Genomic DNA, 21,793 nt, shown 5'->3' with positions numbered 1-21,793 from the left:
CTGAAGCAATCTGGGCGACACACGGGACGAGCTGGACATATTTGCCTCCATGACACACAGATAGCGGCTGTAGAGGAGACAAGAGTGGTCAGTTATTGCCCTAGTTACTGAACAGGGAGAAACCATGGTCAGCAATCATATACCTAGAAGGAGAAAGGAGAGCATATAGACACGCAGGAAGGCATTAATGAGCCTTGTTACTCCCATCTGGCCAACGTCTACAGGCAACCCTACAGGGTTGATGTACATCAGATTGAAAGGTTCCTAAATGGTATTCCTTTGTCACACATATCAGGTAACTTAATTGACATGCTTGATACCCCCATGAGTAAAGTAGACCATCTTGCCGCAGTAAAGGATAAGCAAATGGGAAACCCCTTGACTGTAACAGCTTTCCAAAAGACCTGCAAGTCGTGTGCTGGGTTACTCTCAGAAGTTATTGTTAGCATATATGGAAGCATATCAAAGGTGGCAATTACTGTCATAAGAGAGGCACTGATTATTTTGATGCAGAATCTAGACAGCGTCACCAGACGTTAAGGGTAAAGCCCTTTATCTTTTTCAAATGGAAGGTTCTGGAATGCATGGGTATTGGTCAAACGCATTTGCTTTGGGTCAAGTTGCTATGAAGAGCACCAACTTCCAGGGTTAAAACAGTGGGGTGAGGGCATTCTTGGAAGCGTGAAACCTGGACAGAGGAACAAAGCAGGGCTGCACTTTCATTCTTACTAATTGTTAAGGCAATGGAGCTATTGGGCTGTCGGGTGCGTATGGCTATTAGTAACTGGGATGTAAACATTGGAGACCTGAACCTCTGTCCATGCATGCAGATGGCACACTCATATATATAGTTGATGGATCCACCGCAATCAGTGCAGATCTTTCTTGACTGCACCGATTTGTGTCTGGATTTTGCATTATTTGGGGTCAGGCAAAGTTTTCTTTACTGGGTGGACTCAGACAGTGTGTGCCTCCTCGTGGTTGCTTGCTGGTGGCTGTTGCCATTTTTGTTATATGGACACTTGGGTACGCATGACAAGGAAGTTCAATATGGGGAGCATCGTCCTTGGGCTCAGGCAGTGCACTGCGTTTTTAAACACACTACCATTGTCTGTGATGGGTTGTGTCTACCTCGCCAAGATGCTCCTGTCCCACTGTTGTAATGGGCTGCAGGGATCTATAGTCACTTTTCTCTGAAGGGCATGCAAAGAATGGGATCAATTGATCGCTCTCTGGTCTGGGCAGGGAAGTGCAGCAGGATATGTTTGGAAAATTGCCTAGTGATAATGGTGGTTTGGATCTTAAAAGCCTAGAGTTCTCCTACATGGCAACCCAGTAGGTGCATGTAGTAACATTGTTAAAAGATGAGGCTAGTTGGGAGAAATGCTCCTGTGTGGTGCACCAAAATACAAACATACATCATTTCTTGAGCTCCAGATGATTGGAACAAACTTACCAGATGGTCTTCCATATGTTATTACACAGGTGACCCAAGTGTGGGAAGAGAACGGTTAAAGTGGACGTACGATGCACCCTATTTGCTCTTGAAAGGCATATATGGTCTGTAACCAATTTTTTGCAGAATTGCTTGAGGGATGTAGGTTGGTAAATGGAAACAGGGAGGCTATGTAACATTGCATACTGGTACCCGAACAGTATGTTTATAGCATTAATTGAGGTGGAGAGATTTGGGATTGGAACCAGACAACATATGTATTATGCTATGGGCCGACAGGGAAATCTGGACTTCTTTTCCTGAAACTCCATAGCAGACACAGACAATGGTGGTGATGCCAGGCTTGGTGAGTGGCTGGGGGTGGATTGGTAATAAGTATATAATAGGCACTAAAACAAGACAAAGGGGGCCACATGGCAGGTGGGTTGCAACATGTGGAACGTACAACCCACAAACAGTTGGATAGAGTATGTAGCCAGGTCAAGAAGATATCCAGTAGCGTGATTCAAAGTGGTACAATTAAATTACATGCATAATACTTATTTCACCCCACTGAAATTGAGCAAAATTATTGGATGATCTTCCAACAGTTCTAAATGTCAGGAACTTCGGAGGAGTTTCCTATATGTGACATGGAACTGCTCCCAAATGGTGTTTTTGATCAACAATGTTGGGAAGGCTGCAACTGATTAGGTCAGATGGGGAGGGTAGGTGGGAGGACAAAGTCAAAAACAACCCCTACTAGTATTGGCCCCCCGAGACGAAAATAAACAAAATGAGGCTAAATTTGTAGCACTGGGAGCAGTATTAATTAAGCCCCAAACAGGCAGTTGCTAAGTTCGGAGAAACTGGAATCGACTGCATGGGTTAAAGATATGGTAAAACGGGAAACATGAGATAAGGGTCTGATAATAACTGTAAGAAATTATGAGAAACTCACTGAGGACCTGCTAGATTGGAAAATAATGCTTCAAGAGGTGATCGCCCTGGCTACCGGCCTCTGTGATTATGTGGGAAGATATGATGCCAGATGCATCAAAGGGTTTTACCCATTCTGTGTCTATGGGAAAATGTGTTCATACATATGGCCCTTGGTGTCTAGGGGTCTTGTAAGATTGGGATGGCATTATCAGCATACACTCTGAGATTCAGAGGGTATCATGCCTAAAGAATATAAGGAATGTATAGAAAATGGCATTTATATTCTGTGCAGAGACACAGTCCAATGCATGTGCAACACGTTTCAGCCATGTACCTTACACACTCAAGTGAGATTTAAGCGAAAGTGACTCAGTACAAATATGGGCTTGATTGTGACAGAAAAGGAAATGATGACAGAGCTACTCCGAAATATAAAAAGCATGTTGACTGTCTTCTTTATTCACTGCACACCTTATTCCATTGGAACATTTACAATATTTTACAGCTAAAAATGAACAAAGGTATGCAGAAAAACTTTACAATGAACATACTAAACACCTTCTCCGAGAAGTCATTTAGTAAAATGGCAGATGGGTATTATTCTCTTACAAACAAATGTGATTAATTAAAGAGACCTGCAGGTTCACAGTAAAATATTTAATAAGAAGACTGCTGGTTAAATCAGACATTTTAGGTACACTGATTTTATCTCAACGCTCTTTAGTATGAAAAACACTTCCATCATAGTTTTAAAACACATTTAAAAAATGCAACTGTACATAGGGTTATTTCAATTAAAAAAACAAAGCAAGAGGTTCAGCAGCAACAAGTAGATTTTTGAAGTGAAATCACTCCTCTATTTCCTAACGTCTACTTTTATTTATTCTGTGTTTCTTCTAGTCTATGAAACATGCACGTGTTACTGAAATACATATAGTCTGTTACAAAAGTAATTGTACAAAACAAAGTGGTGCTTGAATTTTTCCTCCTGGGTATGGTCATGATGTATTGGGCAGACAGTGCTTGGGATGCCCTCCTACACATTTGTATTGCACTAGTATCAGAAGGAACGGGATGCAGGTGTTTAGGCTGCACCTCAGGGCGCACGCTAGGTTCATTTATAAGGATCTAAGCTCTTATTCCTGTTTCAGGAAAAACTTGCATGCTTCTAAATGTCCAGATCACCGTGTCACCCCAGCATGTCTCCTTCACTCTGTTTGAGTACTGGTGTCACCCCGGCATGTACCTTCACTCGGTTTGGCCAGAGTAGGGTCTGTTTGTATGTCTTGCGTATTGTAGCATCGAAAGATCAAGAACCCTTTCAATCAGTGCTTCCTCCACTATACTAATATCCTGAAGTAAACAGAAAAGAGAAGCATGGTTACAAAAACAAAGACATTGATGAATGCTCATAACAGAACATGCTACTTTCAGTTCTAGATAAGAAACACATGCAGGTAAATAGTATTACATGCTGAGCTGTTAGCCCTGGGGGTAAAAGGGGTGACAAAGGCAGTCTGGTTCACGGCGTTTACTGCCTCCTCACATGGTCAGTTACATAGAGGAGGAACATCTGTGGTTTCAAAGCACTAGATTTCAAGGCACTAAACTACTCTCAAATAATATCTGAGAAAATATTTCAGTAATGTTTCTACTCCTTTGTACTGAAAAACCACCTGAGGAAGGGGTGGAAGTCATGCTGGAGTCACTAAACGTTGTTTTAATTTGAATCCATTTCAAAAATAAAAATACAGATCACACTAGTGAGATCTTAATATGATTATCATATTTATTATTAACACTGTTTCTGACATCTACTGGGCTTCCACCAAATACACATTTGCAATATGTCAGCAATGTTCCTCCATTCGTTGGTGAAGAGAGCCCCATTCTGACCGATCTGAAAAACACACGACCAACTAAAAGGGACAACATTGAGATGGGGAAGTATTCGCCCACCCTATTTACACTCTTGGATCTCTTTAAATCTTGTATTCTCATCCTACTGACAACACACCTCCAAAAAATCTAATATGACTGTCTAAAAATGATTGATTGATTCACAAATTGAACTTTGTAGAACCACAGTATTACTACAAAACTTCACTACAAGTTGTTATTAACAAACTGAACATTTGTAGCAACTTCCACTTGTGAGTAAGTTTACTACTTTTCGGTATTCACAAATTACACTTTCGTAGTAACTTACACATTTGTAGTAAATGCCTACCTCCATTATTTCCTCCGGTAGGTTGTTGCCGTATCACGGGTTGGCCAAGTGTAGTGCTGGGCTTACTACAAAAGTGTAGGTTACTACAAAAAAAGTTAGTTACTGCAATTTGTGAATACCGAAAAATAGTCAACTTCATTAAAAGTTAGCTTTGTGAATCAGGCATTTTGTTTTTGGAAAAACAGTACTGAAATTGTTGCAGAGTGGCAGATTGTGCCCCTGTGGAGAAGTGTGGCTCAGGGGTTAGAGGCGGCAGACCCGGAAGCTGAGATCGGCCCTGGACCAGGGTTCAATTTCCCGCCTCGGCGGGTCTTGGGCTAAAAAATTCCACGGACTCGATAATTCTCGCTCCAGTGCCTTCTCGACTCACGGGTTCACACTCTGTAACTCTGGGCAATAGTTTGCTTAATCTCCACAATGGCCCCTCGCGGCGGGATGCCTGGCTTTCACCTTGAGGATACCCTGCCGGGGTTATCTCACAGGGGAATACCAGCACGGGTTCCCTAAGCAAGAGCTTAGATACCGACCTTGGTCAGTGATTTGCGCTATATAAATACATGTACATTACATGTACAAGTGCTAACTAACAGAAGCAAGTAACTGGTGCTTTCAAATCTTATGCCCTTGCCCAGAAGGAGCTCTCAAGCGCCTTCCTATCAAAAGGGAGCAACAGATCAGATCTTAATTTATTGATATGATCTCTATTCAGCTTGTTAACGAATATACTGTTTGCTCAGCTAGGTCTTGAACCCTGAATCCTCTTTTGAGCACAACTTGCTAAAGCCGAGCTTCTTGGGGATTTGATAAGCCAGCACAACTTAGCAATCAGCAGTGGCTCGTAGGTATGGACTTAGGGCTGCATCCCCCACCTTTTCCACAACAAGGAGAATGTTTGTCAGGCTAAACAAAGGTCAGCCTGAAAGACACTCTTCTCCAGTTCAGGCCGCCAGGAGCTAGACATGTGATAAATGTGATGACTACTGGCTTCTTGAGCTGAACTTTGATAGACTGAGGATACCACAGCCCTGTGGCCAGGACCTCCTCAGCCTGGCAAAAGTGCCTCGAAGCCCTCCATCTCAAGACAAGGTTGAGCATAATTGATTGCCTCGTATCTGGGCGCTTCAGTTTTAAGCCTTGAAGTGCTCAGGGTCAAGTGTCAGTAGGTGAAACCTCATCATAGAGTGGGGTCAGCAGTCTCACTAACACCATCCCGATCTGTGACGAGCGAGGGACTGCTGCCTCACCTCATTGGCTGACCAAAAGTCAGCTAATGAGAAAGGCAACAGTCTTAACTCTCCTGGGACCTCTGATGCTTCCCTACCACGGTGCAGTGAAGGTTAGTTATCTTTTTGATGTTTGGCGCATGCGTGTATGTAGATATATTTGTGAGTGAGTGTTGTGAATGGGTGTGTGTGTTTGCATGTGTGAATGCATGGAATTAAGGGTGTATCTGTACGTGTATGGCCCCCTGCCTTCCTCCCTGTTAAAATTACCCGCCACCACTGCCACCAATGCACCAATAAGTCAGTGACACAAAATCATAGGTAAACCTTATTAAACATATAAAATTGTCTCACGGATGATGAAAAACAGAAAATACTTTGCTTGCTAAAACCTGTCGACTATCAGCTGCATACGATAATTACAGTTCTGCTCTCTCACCTTTTCTGCATAACCATTCAGTCATGGCTTCCCCTATAAGGTATAGATTGGTTTTGTTGTAATGTTTCTAAACTATGTTCAACAAGTACAAAGCACTCCAGCAATGCACCTCCCCTACAGCAAAAGAAGGGAGCAACTGCTTTCTGATGTTTCTGCATTTGTAACAAAGATTAACTGGTGGAAGCCAATCTGCTCCTGTATTAGAATATGGTAAACTAAATTGCCAAAATGTATGCCCAGGGAAAACCTAGTAAACGGACAGCCAGGTAACTCATAGCTGTAAAGTAATAATCTACTAAGGAGTTAGCCACCACCGTTGAACACAACTACATCCTTATTGTAGACATAGCTCCCCCATCCTGCACCATTCCTCTCCTATGTAACACTACATGCAATTTCAAAAGTTCATCTTGCTTAGTACCTGTCACATCTCCATTCCTTACTCTTAACCTTTTAAACAACACCTTTGTCAAAGACAGAACACTTTACTTCCTTGTAAAACTGAACCTGTAGATTAGGTGTCTGCCTACAGAATCAATTCTGCCACCGTAAGCGGATCTCCCTAAAAATGTTACTTGTTTTTTCTTCGTAAATGGCTAAAAAAAAAGTCAAGTGCGCTAAGAAATAGCATTTAAAGGGTTGTACACATGCAATTGAATTCAATAATGCTCAATATGTTTACCATTTAATATCCAATTCTCCTATGTCCTCACGAAAAACTCTTCAAAATTTTCATTTTTGACCCCTTCATCTTCCAGGATAAGTAATTTCATCTTACTTGAAAAGCCATCAACTCTTTCGGCCATGAATTTCTCCTTATTATTGTCTTTTCTTTTGATACTCAACCTCTAATGTCTGCCAGATGTCATTATCATACTGCCACACACATCAACAGCTCTGAACTCTTCAATCAGACAATCGAGATATTCATCTTCTCCCACCAAAGAAGAAATTTTCTCACACCTGGTCTTCAATTCATAAAACATGTCACTCTCACACTTCACTGCTACTGATTGTTTGTTCACTGTACTCTTCCATTTGCCACCTCCAAACGGTTTCCCTTTTAAGCACTTCTACCAATATCTGGACACTGGACACCTAGTTGAAACTGCTGTCAACATTTCTTAGTCTAGAGGTTTCTCCATCTATATTCTTGTTCTTTATCAGGGAAAAGTGGAAGTTTATCGGAGATGCCCATTTATTTACACCTGAATTCAAGTGTTTCATCCCCTTATCTACCAATGTGCATAGTTGTGTCAATTGCTGAGTAACCATCGAGAAATCCCTTCTTCCATGGATGAATCCATTCATTAAATGTAATTCGTTAAATGTATTTGTTAAATGTAACATGCCAACACTATCAACCCATGAGGACTCTGCCATTCTAAAATCCCTCTATATCAGACTCACCTAGGCCATCATAGAACTCTTGATTACAAGCAAAGCCCTTACCAAGATATAAAAAGTTACATTGCTATTATTGCCCAGGATACTTCTACTGACCCCTACAAAACTGAATTTCTGTCTTGCAGCTGTCTCTGAAATCACATTTTTCCTCCACAGTCAATCCCCATGACTGCACTGGAACACTTCAGCCCTCTGGCCACCTTCAGAAAAAACACTGCTTACCCTGAACCCCTCAACATATGCACAGATCATACACCATTAAAAAATAACAATACTCCTGTCCACCCTTTTAGGGGGGATCTATCCTCCATTCTCTCTTAGGACAAAACATTTATGTCAGCAATCTTACGACAGGATCCCAAGATCAATATAATCATGTCACTTAATGTTTCTGCAACTTTTGCAGCAGCCGACCACCAGTCTTCGTCCAAATGCCACACTTGGTAGACATTTTCAGCTGGAGTTCACTTACTGGTACATATAGCCAAAACACTAAGCTCCAAAGCGGCACCTCCTTATGTCATCAACAACTTTATGTTTAGAGTCGTTTTAGTTTTAGCACCACATATATACTAATGATAACCATGTCTCCGTTTGTATGAGACTGAATCCCAGCCAGAGCCATGGCACTGTGATCTAAGGAAAGTTCACCTGGGGCTGAACATTTTAAAAAAACTAAACAGACACAGAACTACAAAACAGTTGTGGCCATGTTTGACCTTTCATTCCTGAAATGAATGTATAGGTTAATACAGCCATACACAATTGGTCAGGATGCACACTCACTATGTAATCCTCATAATAAAGTGAATGTCTGTCGTGCAGGTGCTTGGCCAAGGTGCTCATGTAGCTTGGATCTCCACCCGGTATTAATTGGCAAATTGGACAGACCTGAAAACAATGTTAAGATTAAAGTAGGTACAGCGTTCTCAATGAAGATACGGGACAATCCTGTACACTTTTCTATATAATTCAACTATATACACAGAAGTTACACTCATGAAACGGGTCAGTGGGGCAACAAGGATAAATTTGTGGTGCTTACAGTGCACCTCAGCAATGCTGTTTTATTTATTTGCGACCCTTCAAAAACTCCTGTCAAACTGAATATTTTCTATGAAACAGAGTTCAGCACAAAATATGTTCCAAGCGTGTAAAGATCCAGTCATTTTGCAGCACACAGGGGATCTCCCAGGTCAGCTACAAATTTCAGACATAGATGGTCCAACTATTGTATAGACAACCGCCCTAGTGCTCCATTTGCTGGTCGTCTACCAATGATACTGGAGGGGTGTGCAAAGTGTTCTAGACTTAAAACACCTAAAGACTCTCACCCTAGCTGAGACACTGGGGCCCAGTGATACAGCCTGCGTACACTGAAGGATTCTGCCTCAGTTACCCTATTTTATGTGTGGCTATTCTATAATTAGTAAATGCAGACAACATGTGGTGCAGATTTATAAGATGAACTATTATGCAACATTCTGAGTTTCAGATTTTGGAATACGGGAAAATGTTATATTACTGAATGTTTTTCCCATTCTGAGGTATGTAAATTTGGAAGATGTCTTGGTTGTCCACCACACAAGAAATCTGTACAGCTGCGGTCTGTGCGGGTAACAGTGGTGGGGCCGCGTGGGGGTGGGATTTCGAGGGACGATGCGGAGGGAAAATTAAATAAAAAATGATGTTTCCCTTGGCATCGTCCCTCGAAATACCCCCCAACGCAGCCCCACCGCTGTTACCTGCATGGACTGCGGCTGAGTCTGTGGACAAAAAACAGCAGTGTGCAATTATCATATCAGCTATATACCATTTATAATCCCAGTTCAGGAGCAAACTAATGTTTGCAGCCTAATCAGGATTTGTGGGGGAGTGAAGTGAAGGAATTTCCACTGCTGCCGTTTTCAAGCACCCTGGCAGGGAGGGGATTCTATGCTCCAGCTTACAGGTACTAATGGCAATTCTAGATGATGCATCTTGCGAACAAATAAAGGTATAATTCTACAGCGTATAGGCAACTGTTGCCTCCAGTGTTTTCTCCTTTATATAGACTCTTCTTCCTCTCAGGTTTCCCCGATCTGCCTATTCTGTATTTTCTTTCTCTTCTCTTCTCAATTTTTCTCTGCTTCCTTTCTCCGATTCCTCTCCATTTGTTTTTCCTTCCTCTACCTTTTCACATCCTCTCTCTTTGCCTGTCCTACTACCTCTTCATACTGCTACACCTTCAGTATTTGAACAGACTGTGACTCCTCAAACGACCCACCACACCTGGCCGTGTGTGTTTTAATATGTCACCCTCAGATTTTTCACGATCACTCTCTGTCTATGCACAAATAAAATGCCTTTCTGGACCAGTCCCATTAACTTCTTGCATGGGTATGCAGGCCCATTAATTTCTGGAATCAACATGTTCAAACTAATTCATTTACGTCATGAGTTATTTTTTTACTCTCATTTTTGGACCAGCTGTGTCACATTAGTAAGTTGTGTGTATTCATTCTTACACTACTTAATTGGCTCTTTTACCTGTTGCAAAAGTAATCTCTAACTTTCATTTATTTACACAGAAATTGACACCCCTGGGTTATAATAATAATGAACTTTATTGCACGATTAATAAAAATCTTTGCAATTTTCTCTTTTAAAAAAAATGAAGAAGATACATGATCAAGAGTTTTAAAAGACGGGTAAAAGCAGTAGAAAAGTTAAAAATGAAAAAGAAAGGACCGTTCAAACAGGTATAATACAGTGCATTTGTTTAAAAAAAAAAAACTATTAACATTTGCTGAGACTTTGATAATCAAAAGAGAATTATTTTAAAGTGCAACAACAGATCTTTTTAAATCAAGTTCAATCGCTAGCCCTGGGTTTAGGGTCGTGTTAACTGTTTTCATAAAGCGCACTAGTCTACAGGCTAGTTGGATGTCTTCTCTTTTAAAGCTGATCAGCAGAGCTTGTCTGCGAGTTCGCACACCACTTTGATTCCAGAGCTGTGTTAATTGGCCCCTTCGGGCTCTATCTAAAGCTTTGCAGCTACATAACAAGTGCAGGACATCCTCCTTTGGGTTGTCGCAGAGCCTACACTTAGGGTTGGACTCCAGGCGTTTCCATGGGGGGAGATGTTCTTTTGACTGAATTACCCCCAACCTCAACCGCAGAAAATCTCCTTCGCCTTCCTTGAGAAGCAGGTGCTGAGGTATGACTGAGGTAAGGCGCTGGTATAACCTTGGATCACAAACCACCCGTGGGACCTCCTAGTTAGTGCTGCTTTGTCTTCTTCCAAGGAAATTATTTTCACGGATTTGTTGACAAGGCGCTTAAAGCATTTGTGAGTACAACTCGAGTCCCAGAGGTCTTTTAGTACAAGGGACTATATAGCTGTTTGGAGGTAGACCATTGCAGGGGATCCCTTGTTTGTCTCCAGCTCTTTCCAAAGGTGGGCATTCAGGGAGTCTTTTCAGCATTCTTTACTTTATGCCAACATTTAGCGTATACGCCCTTGCGTGCAATTTGCTGCTTCTGTAAGCCGAACTCTAGCCTTAACTGAGCTGGGGAGGTGTACGGAGGGAGTGTAAAGAGTATTCGGAGTGTTTTACTGACCACGTTGTCTAAGGTGCCCTCATCTCTCCCTCTCATGCATTCACTGCCGTACGTTATTGAAGGAAGCAGTTTTGCGCGAAATAAGTCCAGCAAGGGGATTACGTTTGGGCCAGCTATTTTGTTTTTCATGCTTTTTAAAGCGATGGCCAGTGAAATCCCTCTGTTCTTTATTGATGTTTCTTGTCGCTGAAATGAGCCGTTAGAGTAAAAATTATCCCCAGATATTTGTATTCTTTGACTGTTTCCATTTTAAGATCGTGAAGAGACCATTGAAATACTTGCTTTTTTGATTAAAAACCATCACCTTCGATTTTTCCGTATTTATATTTAGGTCGTTGTTTTTGGAAAATATGCTTGTTGTGTTGATAAGGTGTTGCAGGCCTACTGGGGTGTAGCTGATTAGTATCAAATCGTCCGCATATAATAAGTTCGAGAGTGTAAAACCCCCTAACTTTGGGGCATGCTGGTTGGATCCACCTCCCACTTTGAGAGTTTTGCCCACAATTTCCCTCTGTCAATACTATTGAATGCGGCTGAGAAATCGATATAGCACACATATAATGTTTTTTTATGTTTAATTGTGGCATCTATCAACAGGGAGAGGGCTAGGATGTTTGTCGAGGTCCCTAGATTTTTTGGGAATCCAGTCTGATTGATAGGGATTAGTTTTTTGTTTGATGCCCAGGAGGTTAGTTCTTCTAAGAGTAGCCCCGAAAAGTATTTGGCGTCAATATCTATAAGGGCTATGAGCCTGTAATTCTTAGCCTCGCTCTTATTACCTTTTTTATAAATTGGTGCGATTATTGAACCCTTCCAGGAGGACGGAAGTTGTTCGGCCTTCCAGATTTCTACGAAGAGCGGGAGCAGTTGTTCGGCCCAGTAGGTTGGATCTTGCTTATAGATGATGGGAGGGATTCCATTTGGGCCTGGGGCTCCGTCCTTTCGCAATTCGTCCCTTCAACTGCTCAATTGAGCCTGGAAAGTTGGTCTCCTCAACTGGGGGCTTTATGACCATCGCGATCGCCTGGCTGAAATCTGGATTTCGGTGGTCCTTGCCTGGCACTTCGTCGTTAAAGTGTTTAAACAGATAGTTTACCCATGTGAGCTCAGTGATGTGGGAGTTCACTCCAGGGGTGTATGGATTGCCTATTTTATTAACAGTTTTCCAGAATCTTGCACTGTTGTTGTTTTTCGAGTCGTAGAGCAGTTTCGCCCAAGTTTTTTCGGTGGCTTCCTGCTTGATTCGCCACAAGATTTTGTTCTTTTTACACTTTAGTGATCTCAATTTGGTCAGTGAGTTGTTGTCACTACCTTCTTTCCTCAACTCGCAAAGTGTTCTATTAATGGTTGTTTTTATTGTCCTTAAATTGGAAGTTAGGGAGGACTGGCGATAATTTTTTAGGTTAATTTTCAGGCCGGCTGATGTTTTTTGGCTTGTCCGTACATCGATTTCTTTGAAGAGGTTGAGCTTGGTATTCTTTAGGCCAAAGGATTTCTGGAAGGACTCCCAGGCGAGTATTTTGTTGTCATTCAGCACTGCAACACTTTCCCAGCATGTCTTCGCTTCTTTCACTAATCGATCAGGGTCACTAATATTGCACTTGATTCAATTGCATTTTGCTGAGGTCGATAGCTTTGGGCCATTTGTTGGAAATGTTAGCGCTGTCCCTTGTGCCCTCAGTGTCAATTCTTGCAGGAGGTGGTCGCTGTAGTCGGATATGCCAATTTTAAAGTCTTGTACTAGTATGAACAGTGAGAAAGATAGGAAGGTGTAGTCGATCGCCGAGCAGGAGATCGAGTCATGAAAAGTTGCTGCTTGGGGACGGTCCCCCGACGATCGCCCATTTATCGAAATCAGGCCCAGATTTGATAGGTCTTCTATTAGGCTTTTTGATAAATTTGTTGGTTTGCCCCATGGACACACTTCCAGAGGTGGGATCCCTCTAGCGAGCGTGTAAATAATCTTCCATTGGATGGTTCTTTCCTGACGACTTCGAAAGGAACATGTTGAAGTCTCCTGAGACAATAAAGTTCGAAGTTTCCGCTTCCATTATTAGTTTGTTTAGGTCTGCCACCAGGGCAGTACCGCCGTTTTTTTCCCCTTTGGGTGCAGATAGATATTGACCAGGATTAGTTCTTGCCTGTTGGTTCCTGATGTTGATATTTCCAGCTGAACTGCAGTGATCCCGTTTTCCGGTCCCAAGGTGTTTTTATTTAGCAGTTCTTTTGCATAATTTATTGTTTGTATCGAAGTGTATGTCGTTAGGCCACCTTTCTCATGTCCAAATTTTGAAGTTCTCCTAGCTGGGAGGTGGAGTGTTTCAAAGCCCTGAAGATGGAACGGTTCAGCTGACCAGGTTTCTTGTAACAAGATTAAGTCATACTGCTGAAAGTATAACAATAGATCTTTATTGGTGATTTTTGCTCCTAGTCCATTTATGTTCCAAGAGCACAATTTTAGCGGCCGATTAGTGTTTAAGGGGATACTGCTTCGCTCTACAGATTGTCATTGGCTGGACTGTCTGATGTTAATTATTTTGGGATCCAGTCCCATTCTTGATTTGGGGTCGGAAAACCATTAATATTTTGCGGAGGGGATGCACCGGCCTTTCGTTCAGCTGAGCTTCCGCGGACTCGTCTCAGTATAGATTTTTGGGATATATCTGGGCGGCGTTTGTTCAGAGTCGAGTTAACGTTTTATTGGAGATTGCGGAGTAATGAAACTGGGTAACCGGGGTTGAAGTACAGTTTAATTCAAATCCCCCATGCTTTTAGTTGATTTTCCTCTCTTAAGATTTTTTTCACCAATTCTCCTGAGTTCCAGATTGTTTTTGTTATTTCCTGCTCCGATAAATGTTTGAATGTGGTAAATTCGACAGCCTCCAAATCTTGGATAGTTAGCATACCTAGGGATGCAATCGAGTTCAGGACTCGTAGGATGTTACTTCGATTTAAAATGTCCTTGCGGCCTTTCGATCTGTAGTCGGGAATGAAGAGTATTGTTTTGTGCTCTTCATGGGTAGTAGCCTCCTGCCGCTGTTCAGGATTTGGTGCCCGTTCTGTGCTCTTGCATTTGCTGTAGTCTTGAGGGCCTTGCTCTCTCTGGTTCGGTGGACCCGAGTTGGCAATTGGGTCACAGGGTTCATACTTGTTGTTCCCCTGAGTTTGTCCGGGTATTGGTTCGAGGGCTGTACTTTGAGTTGGTCCTGGGACTTGCTCTCTCCGGATCAGTGATGCCTTATCAAAAGTTACAATGGGTTCTTTTTTTTCTTGCTGTTGGGGACATGCAGATAGCGGGATCCCAAGGGTTAGTGCCTCCAGTTGATTGAGCGACCAGGTTGTCCACAATTTGTGGCTCCAATGTCTTGGAGCAGAAGGAATTTTGTCTCGACCTTCTTCTTCTGATCCCCTTGTGAATTCAGCTTCTGTAGGTTTATTCTTGGCAGGCTTTGCATCTAGGTCCATATGAGCAGGGGCGGGTGAGGGGCTCTCCCTATACCTTTGACTTGATTCATCCTTTCTGCTTCCTTGATCCATCTCTGGTTCTGACTCAGATTTGTTTGCTTATAGGAAGTAGGTTTTTATAGAGCCTGTCTTGTTTCTCCCTTTTTCTCTTCAATTTCCTTCTTTGTTTTGCTGACTGTTGTTTATTACATATATGTTCCCCGCTTTCGACGATAGCTGGCGACTCTCTGGTCGTGTCCTGCTGCTTTTCATCTTGCCGGAGCTTGGGTGCGCCTAGCGTTTGTTGTGAGTTCTGTTCGTTCAATTCCTTAGGGTGGTCATGTAGATTGTTTGAGTCCGTTGTGACTTTGGGAATAAACACCGGCTGGGTTTTTTTCTCTGCTTCATGGACTGGATTTGTTCTCTCGTCGCTTGCTGCTGCCCTTGCTGCTCTGTGGGAAATATTTACAGACTTTATGTCTGTTAGGATCTCACTCATTACGTCTGGTAAGGAGGATAATTTATCGATGATGGAGTAACATGTGTAGCTTGGGGGGTTAATTGTGGTTTTTGATTGCGCTCTTTTGATCAACTCATTCAAATCTAGTAACTTGGAGTCTATGTTAATGACATGGGTGGTTAAGCGAGTTAGCAGGTTTAGTTGAATGTCCATCTTATCCGAATGGTATTCCATTGCTTTTATCGCAAGGTTCATGGTGTTTAGCAGTGATGCCCAGAGACCACTCTCTTCAGTGTTAAGAGCCTTTGGGGAATCTTCCGTTTTACTTTCTGTGTCATGAAGTGACATGACACCTTTTCCCTGGGAATATGTGTCCACCATTTTCTCACATTCTTCAGTTGTCAGGGAGAATGAGTTGGTTCCAAGTGACCCCGGGTACCGAGCCTGCGGTTTGTAAATAAAGTTATTTTCTGGAGAGTTGATTTTGGTTTGAGCCCTGTCAACGTTTATATTGGTTGTTGAGGTTTGATCTGTTGATGTTTGTTGGAAACAACCTCCACCTTTTTCTTGGACGTTGGTTATGTTACAACCGTCCTGTTTCCCTGTGAGGTAGTGGAGGATTGAGACTGCGCTGTTTGCGGCTGCTGGGCCTGAGCTGTTAGCGGCTGCTGGGCCTGAGTACTGCGTTGTGATTAAATTCGAAGATCTGCCTTGAGTTAAGATGTTTGGCTCTGAAGCAGCGTAGTTTACAGGTGTTAGTGTGGCGTACTGGATAGTGTTTGGAGCAGGATGGCTCGGTTGACGTAAAGTGTTTAACTCCAAAGCCGGATCGAGGGACACCAATGCTGATTTTTTTTTAACTGGGGTGGAATGGAGTGAGTAGTTTTGAGGAGATGGATGTTTTAAGTACACTTTGAGGGATATCTCTTTGACTTGGTCATCAAACTCGTCTGCTCTTGGGTCTCTTATCACACTTGCATCCTTGTTCGCTTCAAAACTTTTAATTTGTTGCCTGGGGTTGTTTCCATCATTTTCAATGCATTGGAGACTGTTTACTGCTCTATTTGAATTGGGCGTTAAGACCCTGTAAGGCTTTGGTGGGCTTTCATTGTCCAGGTGACTCGCCGATGCCTATACTGATGGTAAGGCTCGTGCCAGATCTGCAACATCATGTTTTGTTAAAATGATTATTTCCTGAAGCAAAGGGGAGGGAAGGCCCTTCTGAGTGGTGCTCATGTGATTTAGCACTGCCCCAGCATCTTTTACGAAGGCCAACTTAGAGAAGATTTTCGGTTGGAGGAGAGTTTATTTTTATTTTTGTGGGTTATGATGGAGAAAGCCAGGCGTCACTGACGCTGGCCCTGGAACACGGCAAAGCAACAGAACATCAGGTCGCCTCTCGGTCGGTCGTCCAACAGTGGTAAGCGGTGAATCAGAGACGAACCAGTGGTGGTAAAGCAAATAGCAGCAGTGGAAGTAAAGCAAATAGCAGCAGCGATCTGCAAAAAGACCTTGATGCCCAATAACCAGCTCGCTTACTCGCTTGTCTCATGCAAACCACCGGACACCGAACAACAAACACCAGCAGACACCAGGCTCCACGCCCCTCGAACTCACCGGCCGCTCCTCTCCTTCCTCCTTCCTTCCTCGGGCTGGCTGGCCAGTGTTGCGGGAACCAGGTCACACCGGTGCTTGTGCTCTGCTTCAGCTAAACGGCTAAACGGTGCTCGATTGCAGGGTGTGCTGAGAGCCGAGGCACAGAGGGCTTGGGGGCTGAAGGCTGGATACCCCCGATGTAAAAAAGAAAAGCCCTCTTGCCACACGCCACTCGCGGCTGCCGCCTCTGCTTCTGCTCTGCTTTGCTCGCTCGATTGACGCGCACTCGTTCGCCACCTAGCGGTATTCCGAAAACCAGATGGGTTATGCGATTCTCAGCCCCAGGGTTATGTTGAGCTCTGAGTACTGAAAATCACTCAATGAGTTTATCTAACTTTCCTTTCTCCACTGCCCAGCTCCTCCAGCTCAGTTAACTCCCCGGTGCAAAGCCGCGGCAGGTATTGAAGTCAGCAACAGCAAGCTGTGGAAATTTTTCACTTTCCTACTTGTGCTCCAAATCATGAACTTCTCTCCAAACACGAAGCGCCCCAAAAGTGCTAGATACCGCCTTACATGTTCTACCAATGCACCACACTTTACAACATCAAGCAACTCTGCACTTACTACTAAGGCCTAACACCCGGTGCATTTACCGCTGAGACCCAACACCCTCTGAACAGGTCTTTGGACCCCAAAACGTAGAACCAGGCTTTATTTAGAACTTTGACTTTTAGGTTCCAGCAAAACTGATCTCTTTTTCAAGCAGAAAGAAAAAATATCCATGTTATAGTAAAAATACACTTCACCTACTGCCCTGAAGCCAGGCAAAACTTCATTAGTGGGCTGTTCTACTACTACACTACACTGATACAGGAAGGGAAAGGCCCACTCCACCAAGCATACCCTGGAGGCCTCATTCTCTCAGAGGGAAAGAAAGGTAGGAATGTATCAGCTTCAAAGCTCTCATGTGCCAGGGTGCAGTCACACCATCTTCACTGTCACTATATTAAGTACAGCCTAAAAGAAAACTACCAGCAGACCACTGTCTCTGAATCCTTTCTAGCAGTTGTTTCTGGGACCAGTCATTCTGCATTCTCCAGACATGCTTAGAATATGTTTTCTACCTGACACATCCACCACCAGCAATGGGTACTGTCGCTTCTGTGTTGTTGTAGCATGACCATGCCACAGGGGTCTTATTTAAACCATCAGAAGTATCACACAGGCCCCTTTTTAGAACTTTTTACATTTCATAACTTTTTAAATCTATATGGTTCTATCAAACAATTCCAAATATGGTTATGGGCACGAGGGGGCGGAAAAGTAAGTCATGTTGAGGCAAGAGGCTGAATCGAGTGAATGTGCAGCCCTGACGTTCTTCATAAAAGACCCTTTATCAGAACAGACCGCATATGGAAATTTGAAAAATTACGATTCCGTCATAGTAATGAATGTATCATTTGTCTGCAATGGCAGTGAATCTCTTGTCAAATGCTAAATATGTTAGCAGATCTTATTTTTTGTATAAGGAGTATGACAAAGCCATGGATGGAATTATTATCTGCTGCACAGATGCAAAATAACACAACAAATCAGAATTCATAGCTGGTCCTCCTCTTTACATAAGAGGGAGACTGGGCAGAGACTATTTGCAAGAGATGCATCATAGCTGCTGCCTTCAATGCTTCAGTAGGTTGGTATGGCTAGACTGAGTGATGCATGTGACTAATTGTAATACAAGAAGCCCTGGGCGCAGCCTCTGGTGCTCTCCATCAGTGACAGAAAAGGTAGAGTGCAATGCAGACAGTCTATATTATGTTACGTTAATCTGTGTTATGTTATAAGAGATTTACATAGCCCAGTTTTGCCACTAGCATGGCTTCCGGGCCTGTAAGATTCTGGGTACATAAGCCCCTATTTTCAAACCTACATCCTGTTTCACACTAATATGGAGTCTCTACAAATGGGAAACCATCCTGGGGTCGAGCAATATATATCACTGGGTACAGTTCCCTGGTTCGCCCATTTCAAAGTCATAGCAACTAAAACAAAAGTGTCTGTCTCTATCGGATAATATAGAAAGTAGAGATGTGTCATGGAGACCCTCCAAAAAATGTTTCCATTTATGCCAGCTCACAAGCACACACAGCGATGTCATGCTGTTGGGTATGTTAGTCGCCAAGGTATATTATTGGTGTGTCCTCAATTAAACCGGCCGTAGATCATCAAGGACTCCTTGGCCTTTCAAGGGGGCTCCTTCCAAGAAAATAAGAGATTTTGAAGTGGGAATCAACAGCACGCTGGGATCAACACTCAAGGGTGTTACTTTTTTGGTGTCTTGTTTCTCTCACAACCAATTTGTCCAAGGTCATGTATTTGTTGTAACAATTACTCTGCAGGATTCCTTCTACATTGGAAAACTACTTCCATGAGGCTGGACTTAAACCAAGTACTGCACAGAGAATCTGAGTCTAAAAAACCCTAAACCGAGAGAAAGAGAGGAATAACAACTCCTTTTGCACGTCTAAAGTACCTATACATTTTTCCAAACCTACATCTACGACAGCTGGAGACGCGCACACTATATGTCTTTTCTGTAAAGCTAACCAATACAAAATCTGGCTGTGAGGTGCGGGGCAGATGCAACTAAGCTAAAACTTTCGAAAATGCTAATATACCTGCTGTGGTGTTCGTTCAAAGAAAACCCTTTTCATAGAACCGAGACAGCAGTCAGAAGGAAAAGCCTTAAGTGAAAACTATCATAAATCACTGTAAGCTGGGGAGTGGCCCTGGGCAGCAGATGGTCTGAAAGAACAGATAGGTTGCTCCTGGAAGTTAAAATCAGCTACTGTGGCTGGATAAACGAGGCGGGGGGGTTTCTGTCAATGTAAAAGGCCATGGGACATGGAGAATCCGAGGCCATGTTTCATGAAATATGGGGAAATTCCGAGGAGTGTTATGATTGGCTTACAGTTCTCCCTGCCCTATGGAAAATAATCTTACCTGGCTGTTACACTCTGTCCTTTGTCTTTCCAACAACCTAGCAGCCCTTTTCGGGAATAGATTACTGTTACCTCATTAAATATATAATTTTCACAATGTGCATGGATAGTTGTAGGCTTTACACAGTAGGCTTACTTATTTTAATAGGTGAGCCCTTTCTCTCACCTATTCTTTAGCTCGTACAGTGTTCATAATGTTGTATTTAACGTACATCTGTAAATACTCAGGTTGAAAAAAAAATGTTTAATGGTGCTAAAAGTTTCTTTTTGAGGAGGAGAAGAGCACAGGAAATTGTAAAACCCCAACAGGTGCATGAGCAAATAGTATTATTGACCAAAGAGTTAGTCATCTTAACTGGCTCTCCTCGCATGCATCTCAAGCAGCGTGTGTCAGTAACTGGTCTGAAGGCCGATAACCAGCAATAGTGACTTGATGTGGAGCCAATACTGCTTCAGAACACCTGTACAAAGTGGTCTGGAAAGTGAACAACAGTGAGCAATCCGTGGGACATGTCATTATTGTGGTAAATACCCAAATCCTAACTTTTTAGTTATTCATAAACATTTGCAATGCATCTTTCCCACTTAGCCGTATTATAAATTTGCATGCAAAAGAACCCACTAAGAGTGTTGCAGAAATGTTAGGAATTAATTCCTCTTCTCCCACTCTCCTGAATACACCAGGAGAGTTCCCTTCATTAGGGCTAAAGATTTCGGGAATTGTGGAAACAGCTGTAAATCTCAACAATGCGTAAGGTGTTCATCGATGCCCCTGGAGTTTCCCGATTTTCTACAAATCTAGTACGAAAACTCTGAAAATGATGAAGTCCGTAAAAACATAAACTCTGCACGCTTGCTGTGTACTCGAAGATGCTAGAGCCCATTTGTGACACAACAAAGTCCCTGGTTGAATAATAAATATTCCTTTTTCAGGAGCCCACCCTACCTTCACTTACACCGGGCATCTCGTTTCCTACTAGGGTTTAGTATCCAAGACGCCTCTCCCTCCAGCTCTCTTCTACACTGAACTTAATTTATTTATTTTTATTTATTTACGATATTTTTATTGCGCATGCAAATACCCGAAGGTGTCTCGGCGCATGTGGAGGCCAGAGGGACCGAACAGCAAGCTCACTGGTTGAACAACCATGTCTTTAGGAGCCTACGGAAGCTCATCAGATTGGGGGCAGTTTTGATAGTAAGTGGCAAAAGGTTCCAAAGCTTGGGCACAGCAACCAGGAAACGTCTGTCTCCCCAGGTTGCTGTTCTTGTGCGTGGTACCGGCAGGAGGCAGGTGTTGGCAGATCTCAGCTGCCTTTTAGGTGTGTACAGCTGAAATGCTTCAGTCAGAAACTTGGGTCCGACGCCATGCACTGCCTTATAGGCAATGCAGAGGGCCTTGAATTTAATGCGGCCCTCTACTCTTAGCCAATGAAGATGACGAATGGCGGGAGTAGTAGGCTGACGGCGAGGGATGTCTAAAAGAATTCTAGCAGCCGCATTCTGTATGGACTGCAGCTTAGACAAAACGAGTTTCTGAGAGTTAAGAAAGAGGGCATTCCCGTAGTCAATTTTAGAAAACACTAGGGTAGAGACCAGGGTCTTCCCAGCTGAGGTAGGGAGGTAAGGCAGCAGTTTCCTGATTTTCTTTAAAATAAAGAAAGCAGATGACACAACCTTGTTGAAGGTTAAATGACAGCTTGTTGTCAAAAATGACTCCCAGGTTTCTAGCCTTTTCAACTGGGACAGGTGGAGAGCCCAGCTGGTTGGGCCACCAGATGGAGGACCATTCCGGGGAGAGTTTGCCGAAGGTCATGACCTCGGTTTTGTCTGAGTTCAGCCTCAGACAATTGGAGGACATCCAGGTACTGACAGCGAGCATGGCCCTTTGGAAATTGGCTGCCACCACTGGGCCGTCCTTATGGATCGCCAGAACCAGTTGGGTGTCGTCTGCGTAAGATGTAAGTCGCAACCCATGGGCCTTTATTACCCTCGCTAAGTCCGCTACATAG

General features: G+C 43.1%; 1 protein-coding gene across 3 annotated transcripts in view; it reads right to left on the bottom strand.

Annotated features, from left to right (window-relative positions):
- Nucleotides 1–2,804: 2,804 nt before the first annotated feature.
- Nucleotides 2,805–21,793, bottom strand: part of RNF125 (ring finger protein 125) — a 44,957-nt gene continuing 25,968 nt past the window's right edge. Inside the window, exons 5-7 of one of the 3 annotated variants that reach the window (XR_015309908.1) lie at nucleotides 6,990–8,567; nucleotides 5,176–6,843; nucleotides 2,805–4,826 (exon numbers count right to left, since the gene is read on the bottom strand). Coding sequence is in view for 2 of the 3 variants with exons in the window: in XM_086965690.1 (XP_086821816.1) it covers nucleotides 3,626–3,730; nucleotides 8,463–8,567 (210 nt within the window). In the remaining variant the exon portion in view is untranslated. The remainder of the gene's footprint in view (nucleotides 4,827–5,175; nucleotides 6,844–6,989; nucleotides 8,568–21,793) is intronic. The other 2 variants (XM_086965690.1, XM_086965691.1) reach the window with 2 other exon arrangements.

This window comes from Lissotriton vulgaris, chromosome 4_1, assembly GCF_964263255.1.
Source record: "Lissotriton vulgaris chromosome 4_1, aLisVul1.2, whole genome shotgun sequence".
Classification (NCBI taxonomy): domain Eukaryota; kingdom Metazoa; phylum Chordata; class Amphibia; order Caudata; family Salamandridae; genus Lissotriton; species Lissotriton vulgaris.
Note: the sequence above shows the minus strand (reverse complement) of the source record. Positions and strands in the feature narration are given on the sequence as shown.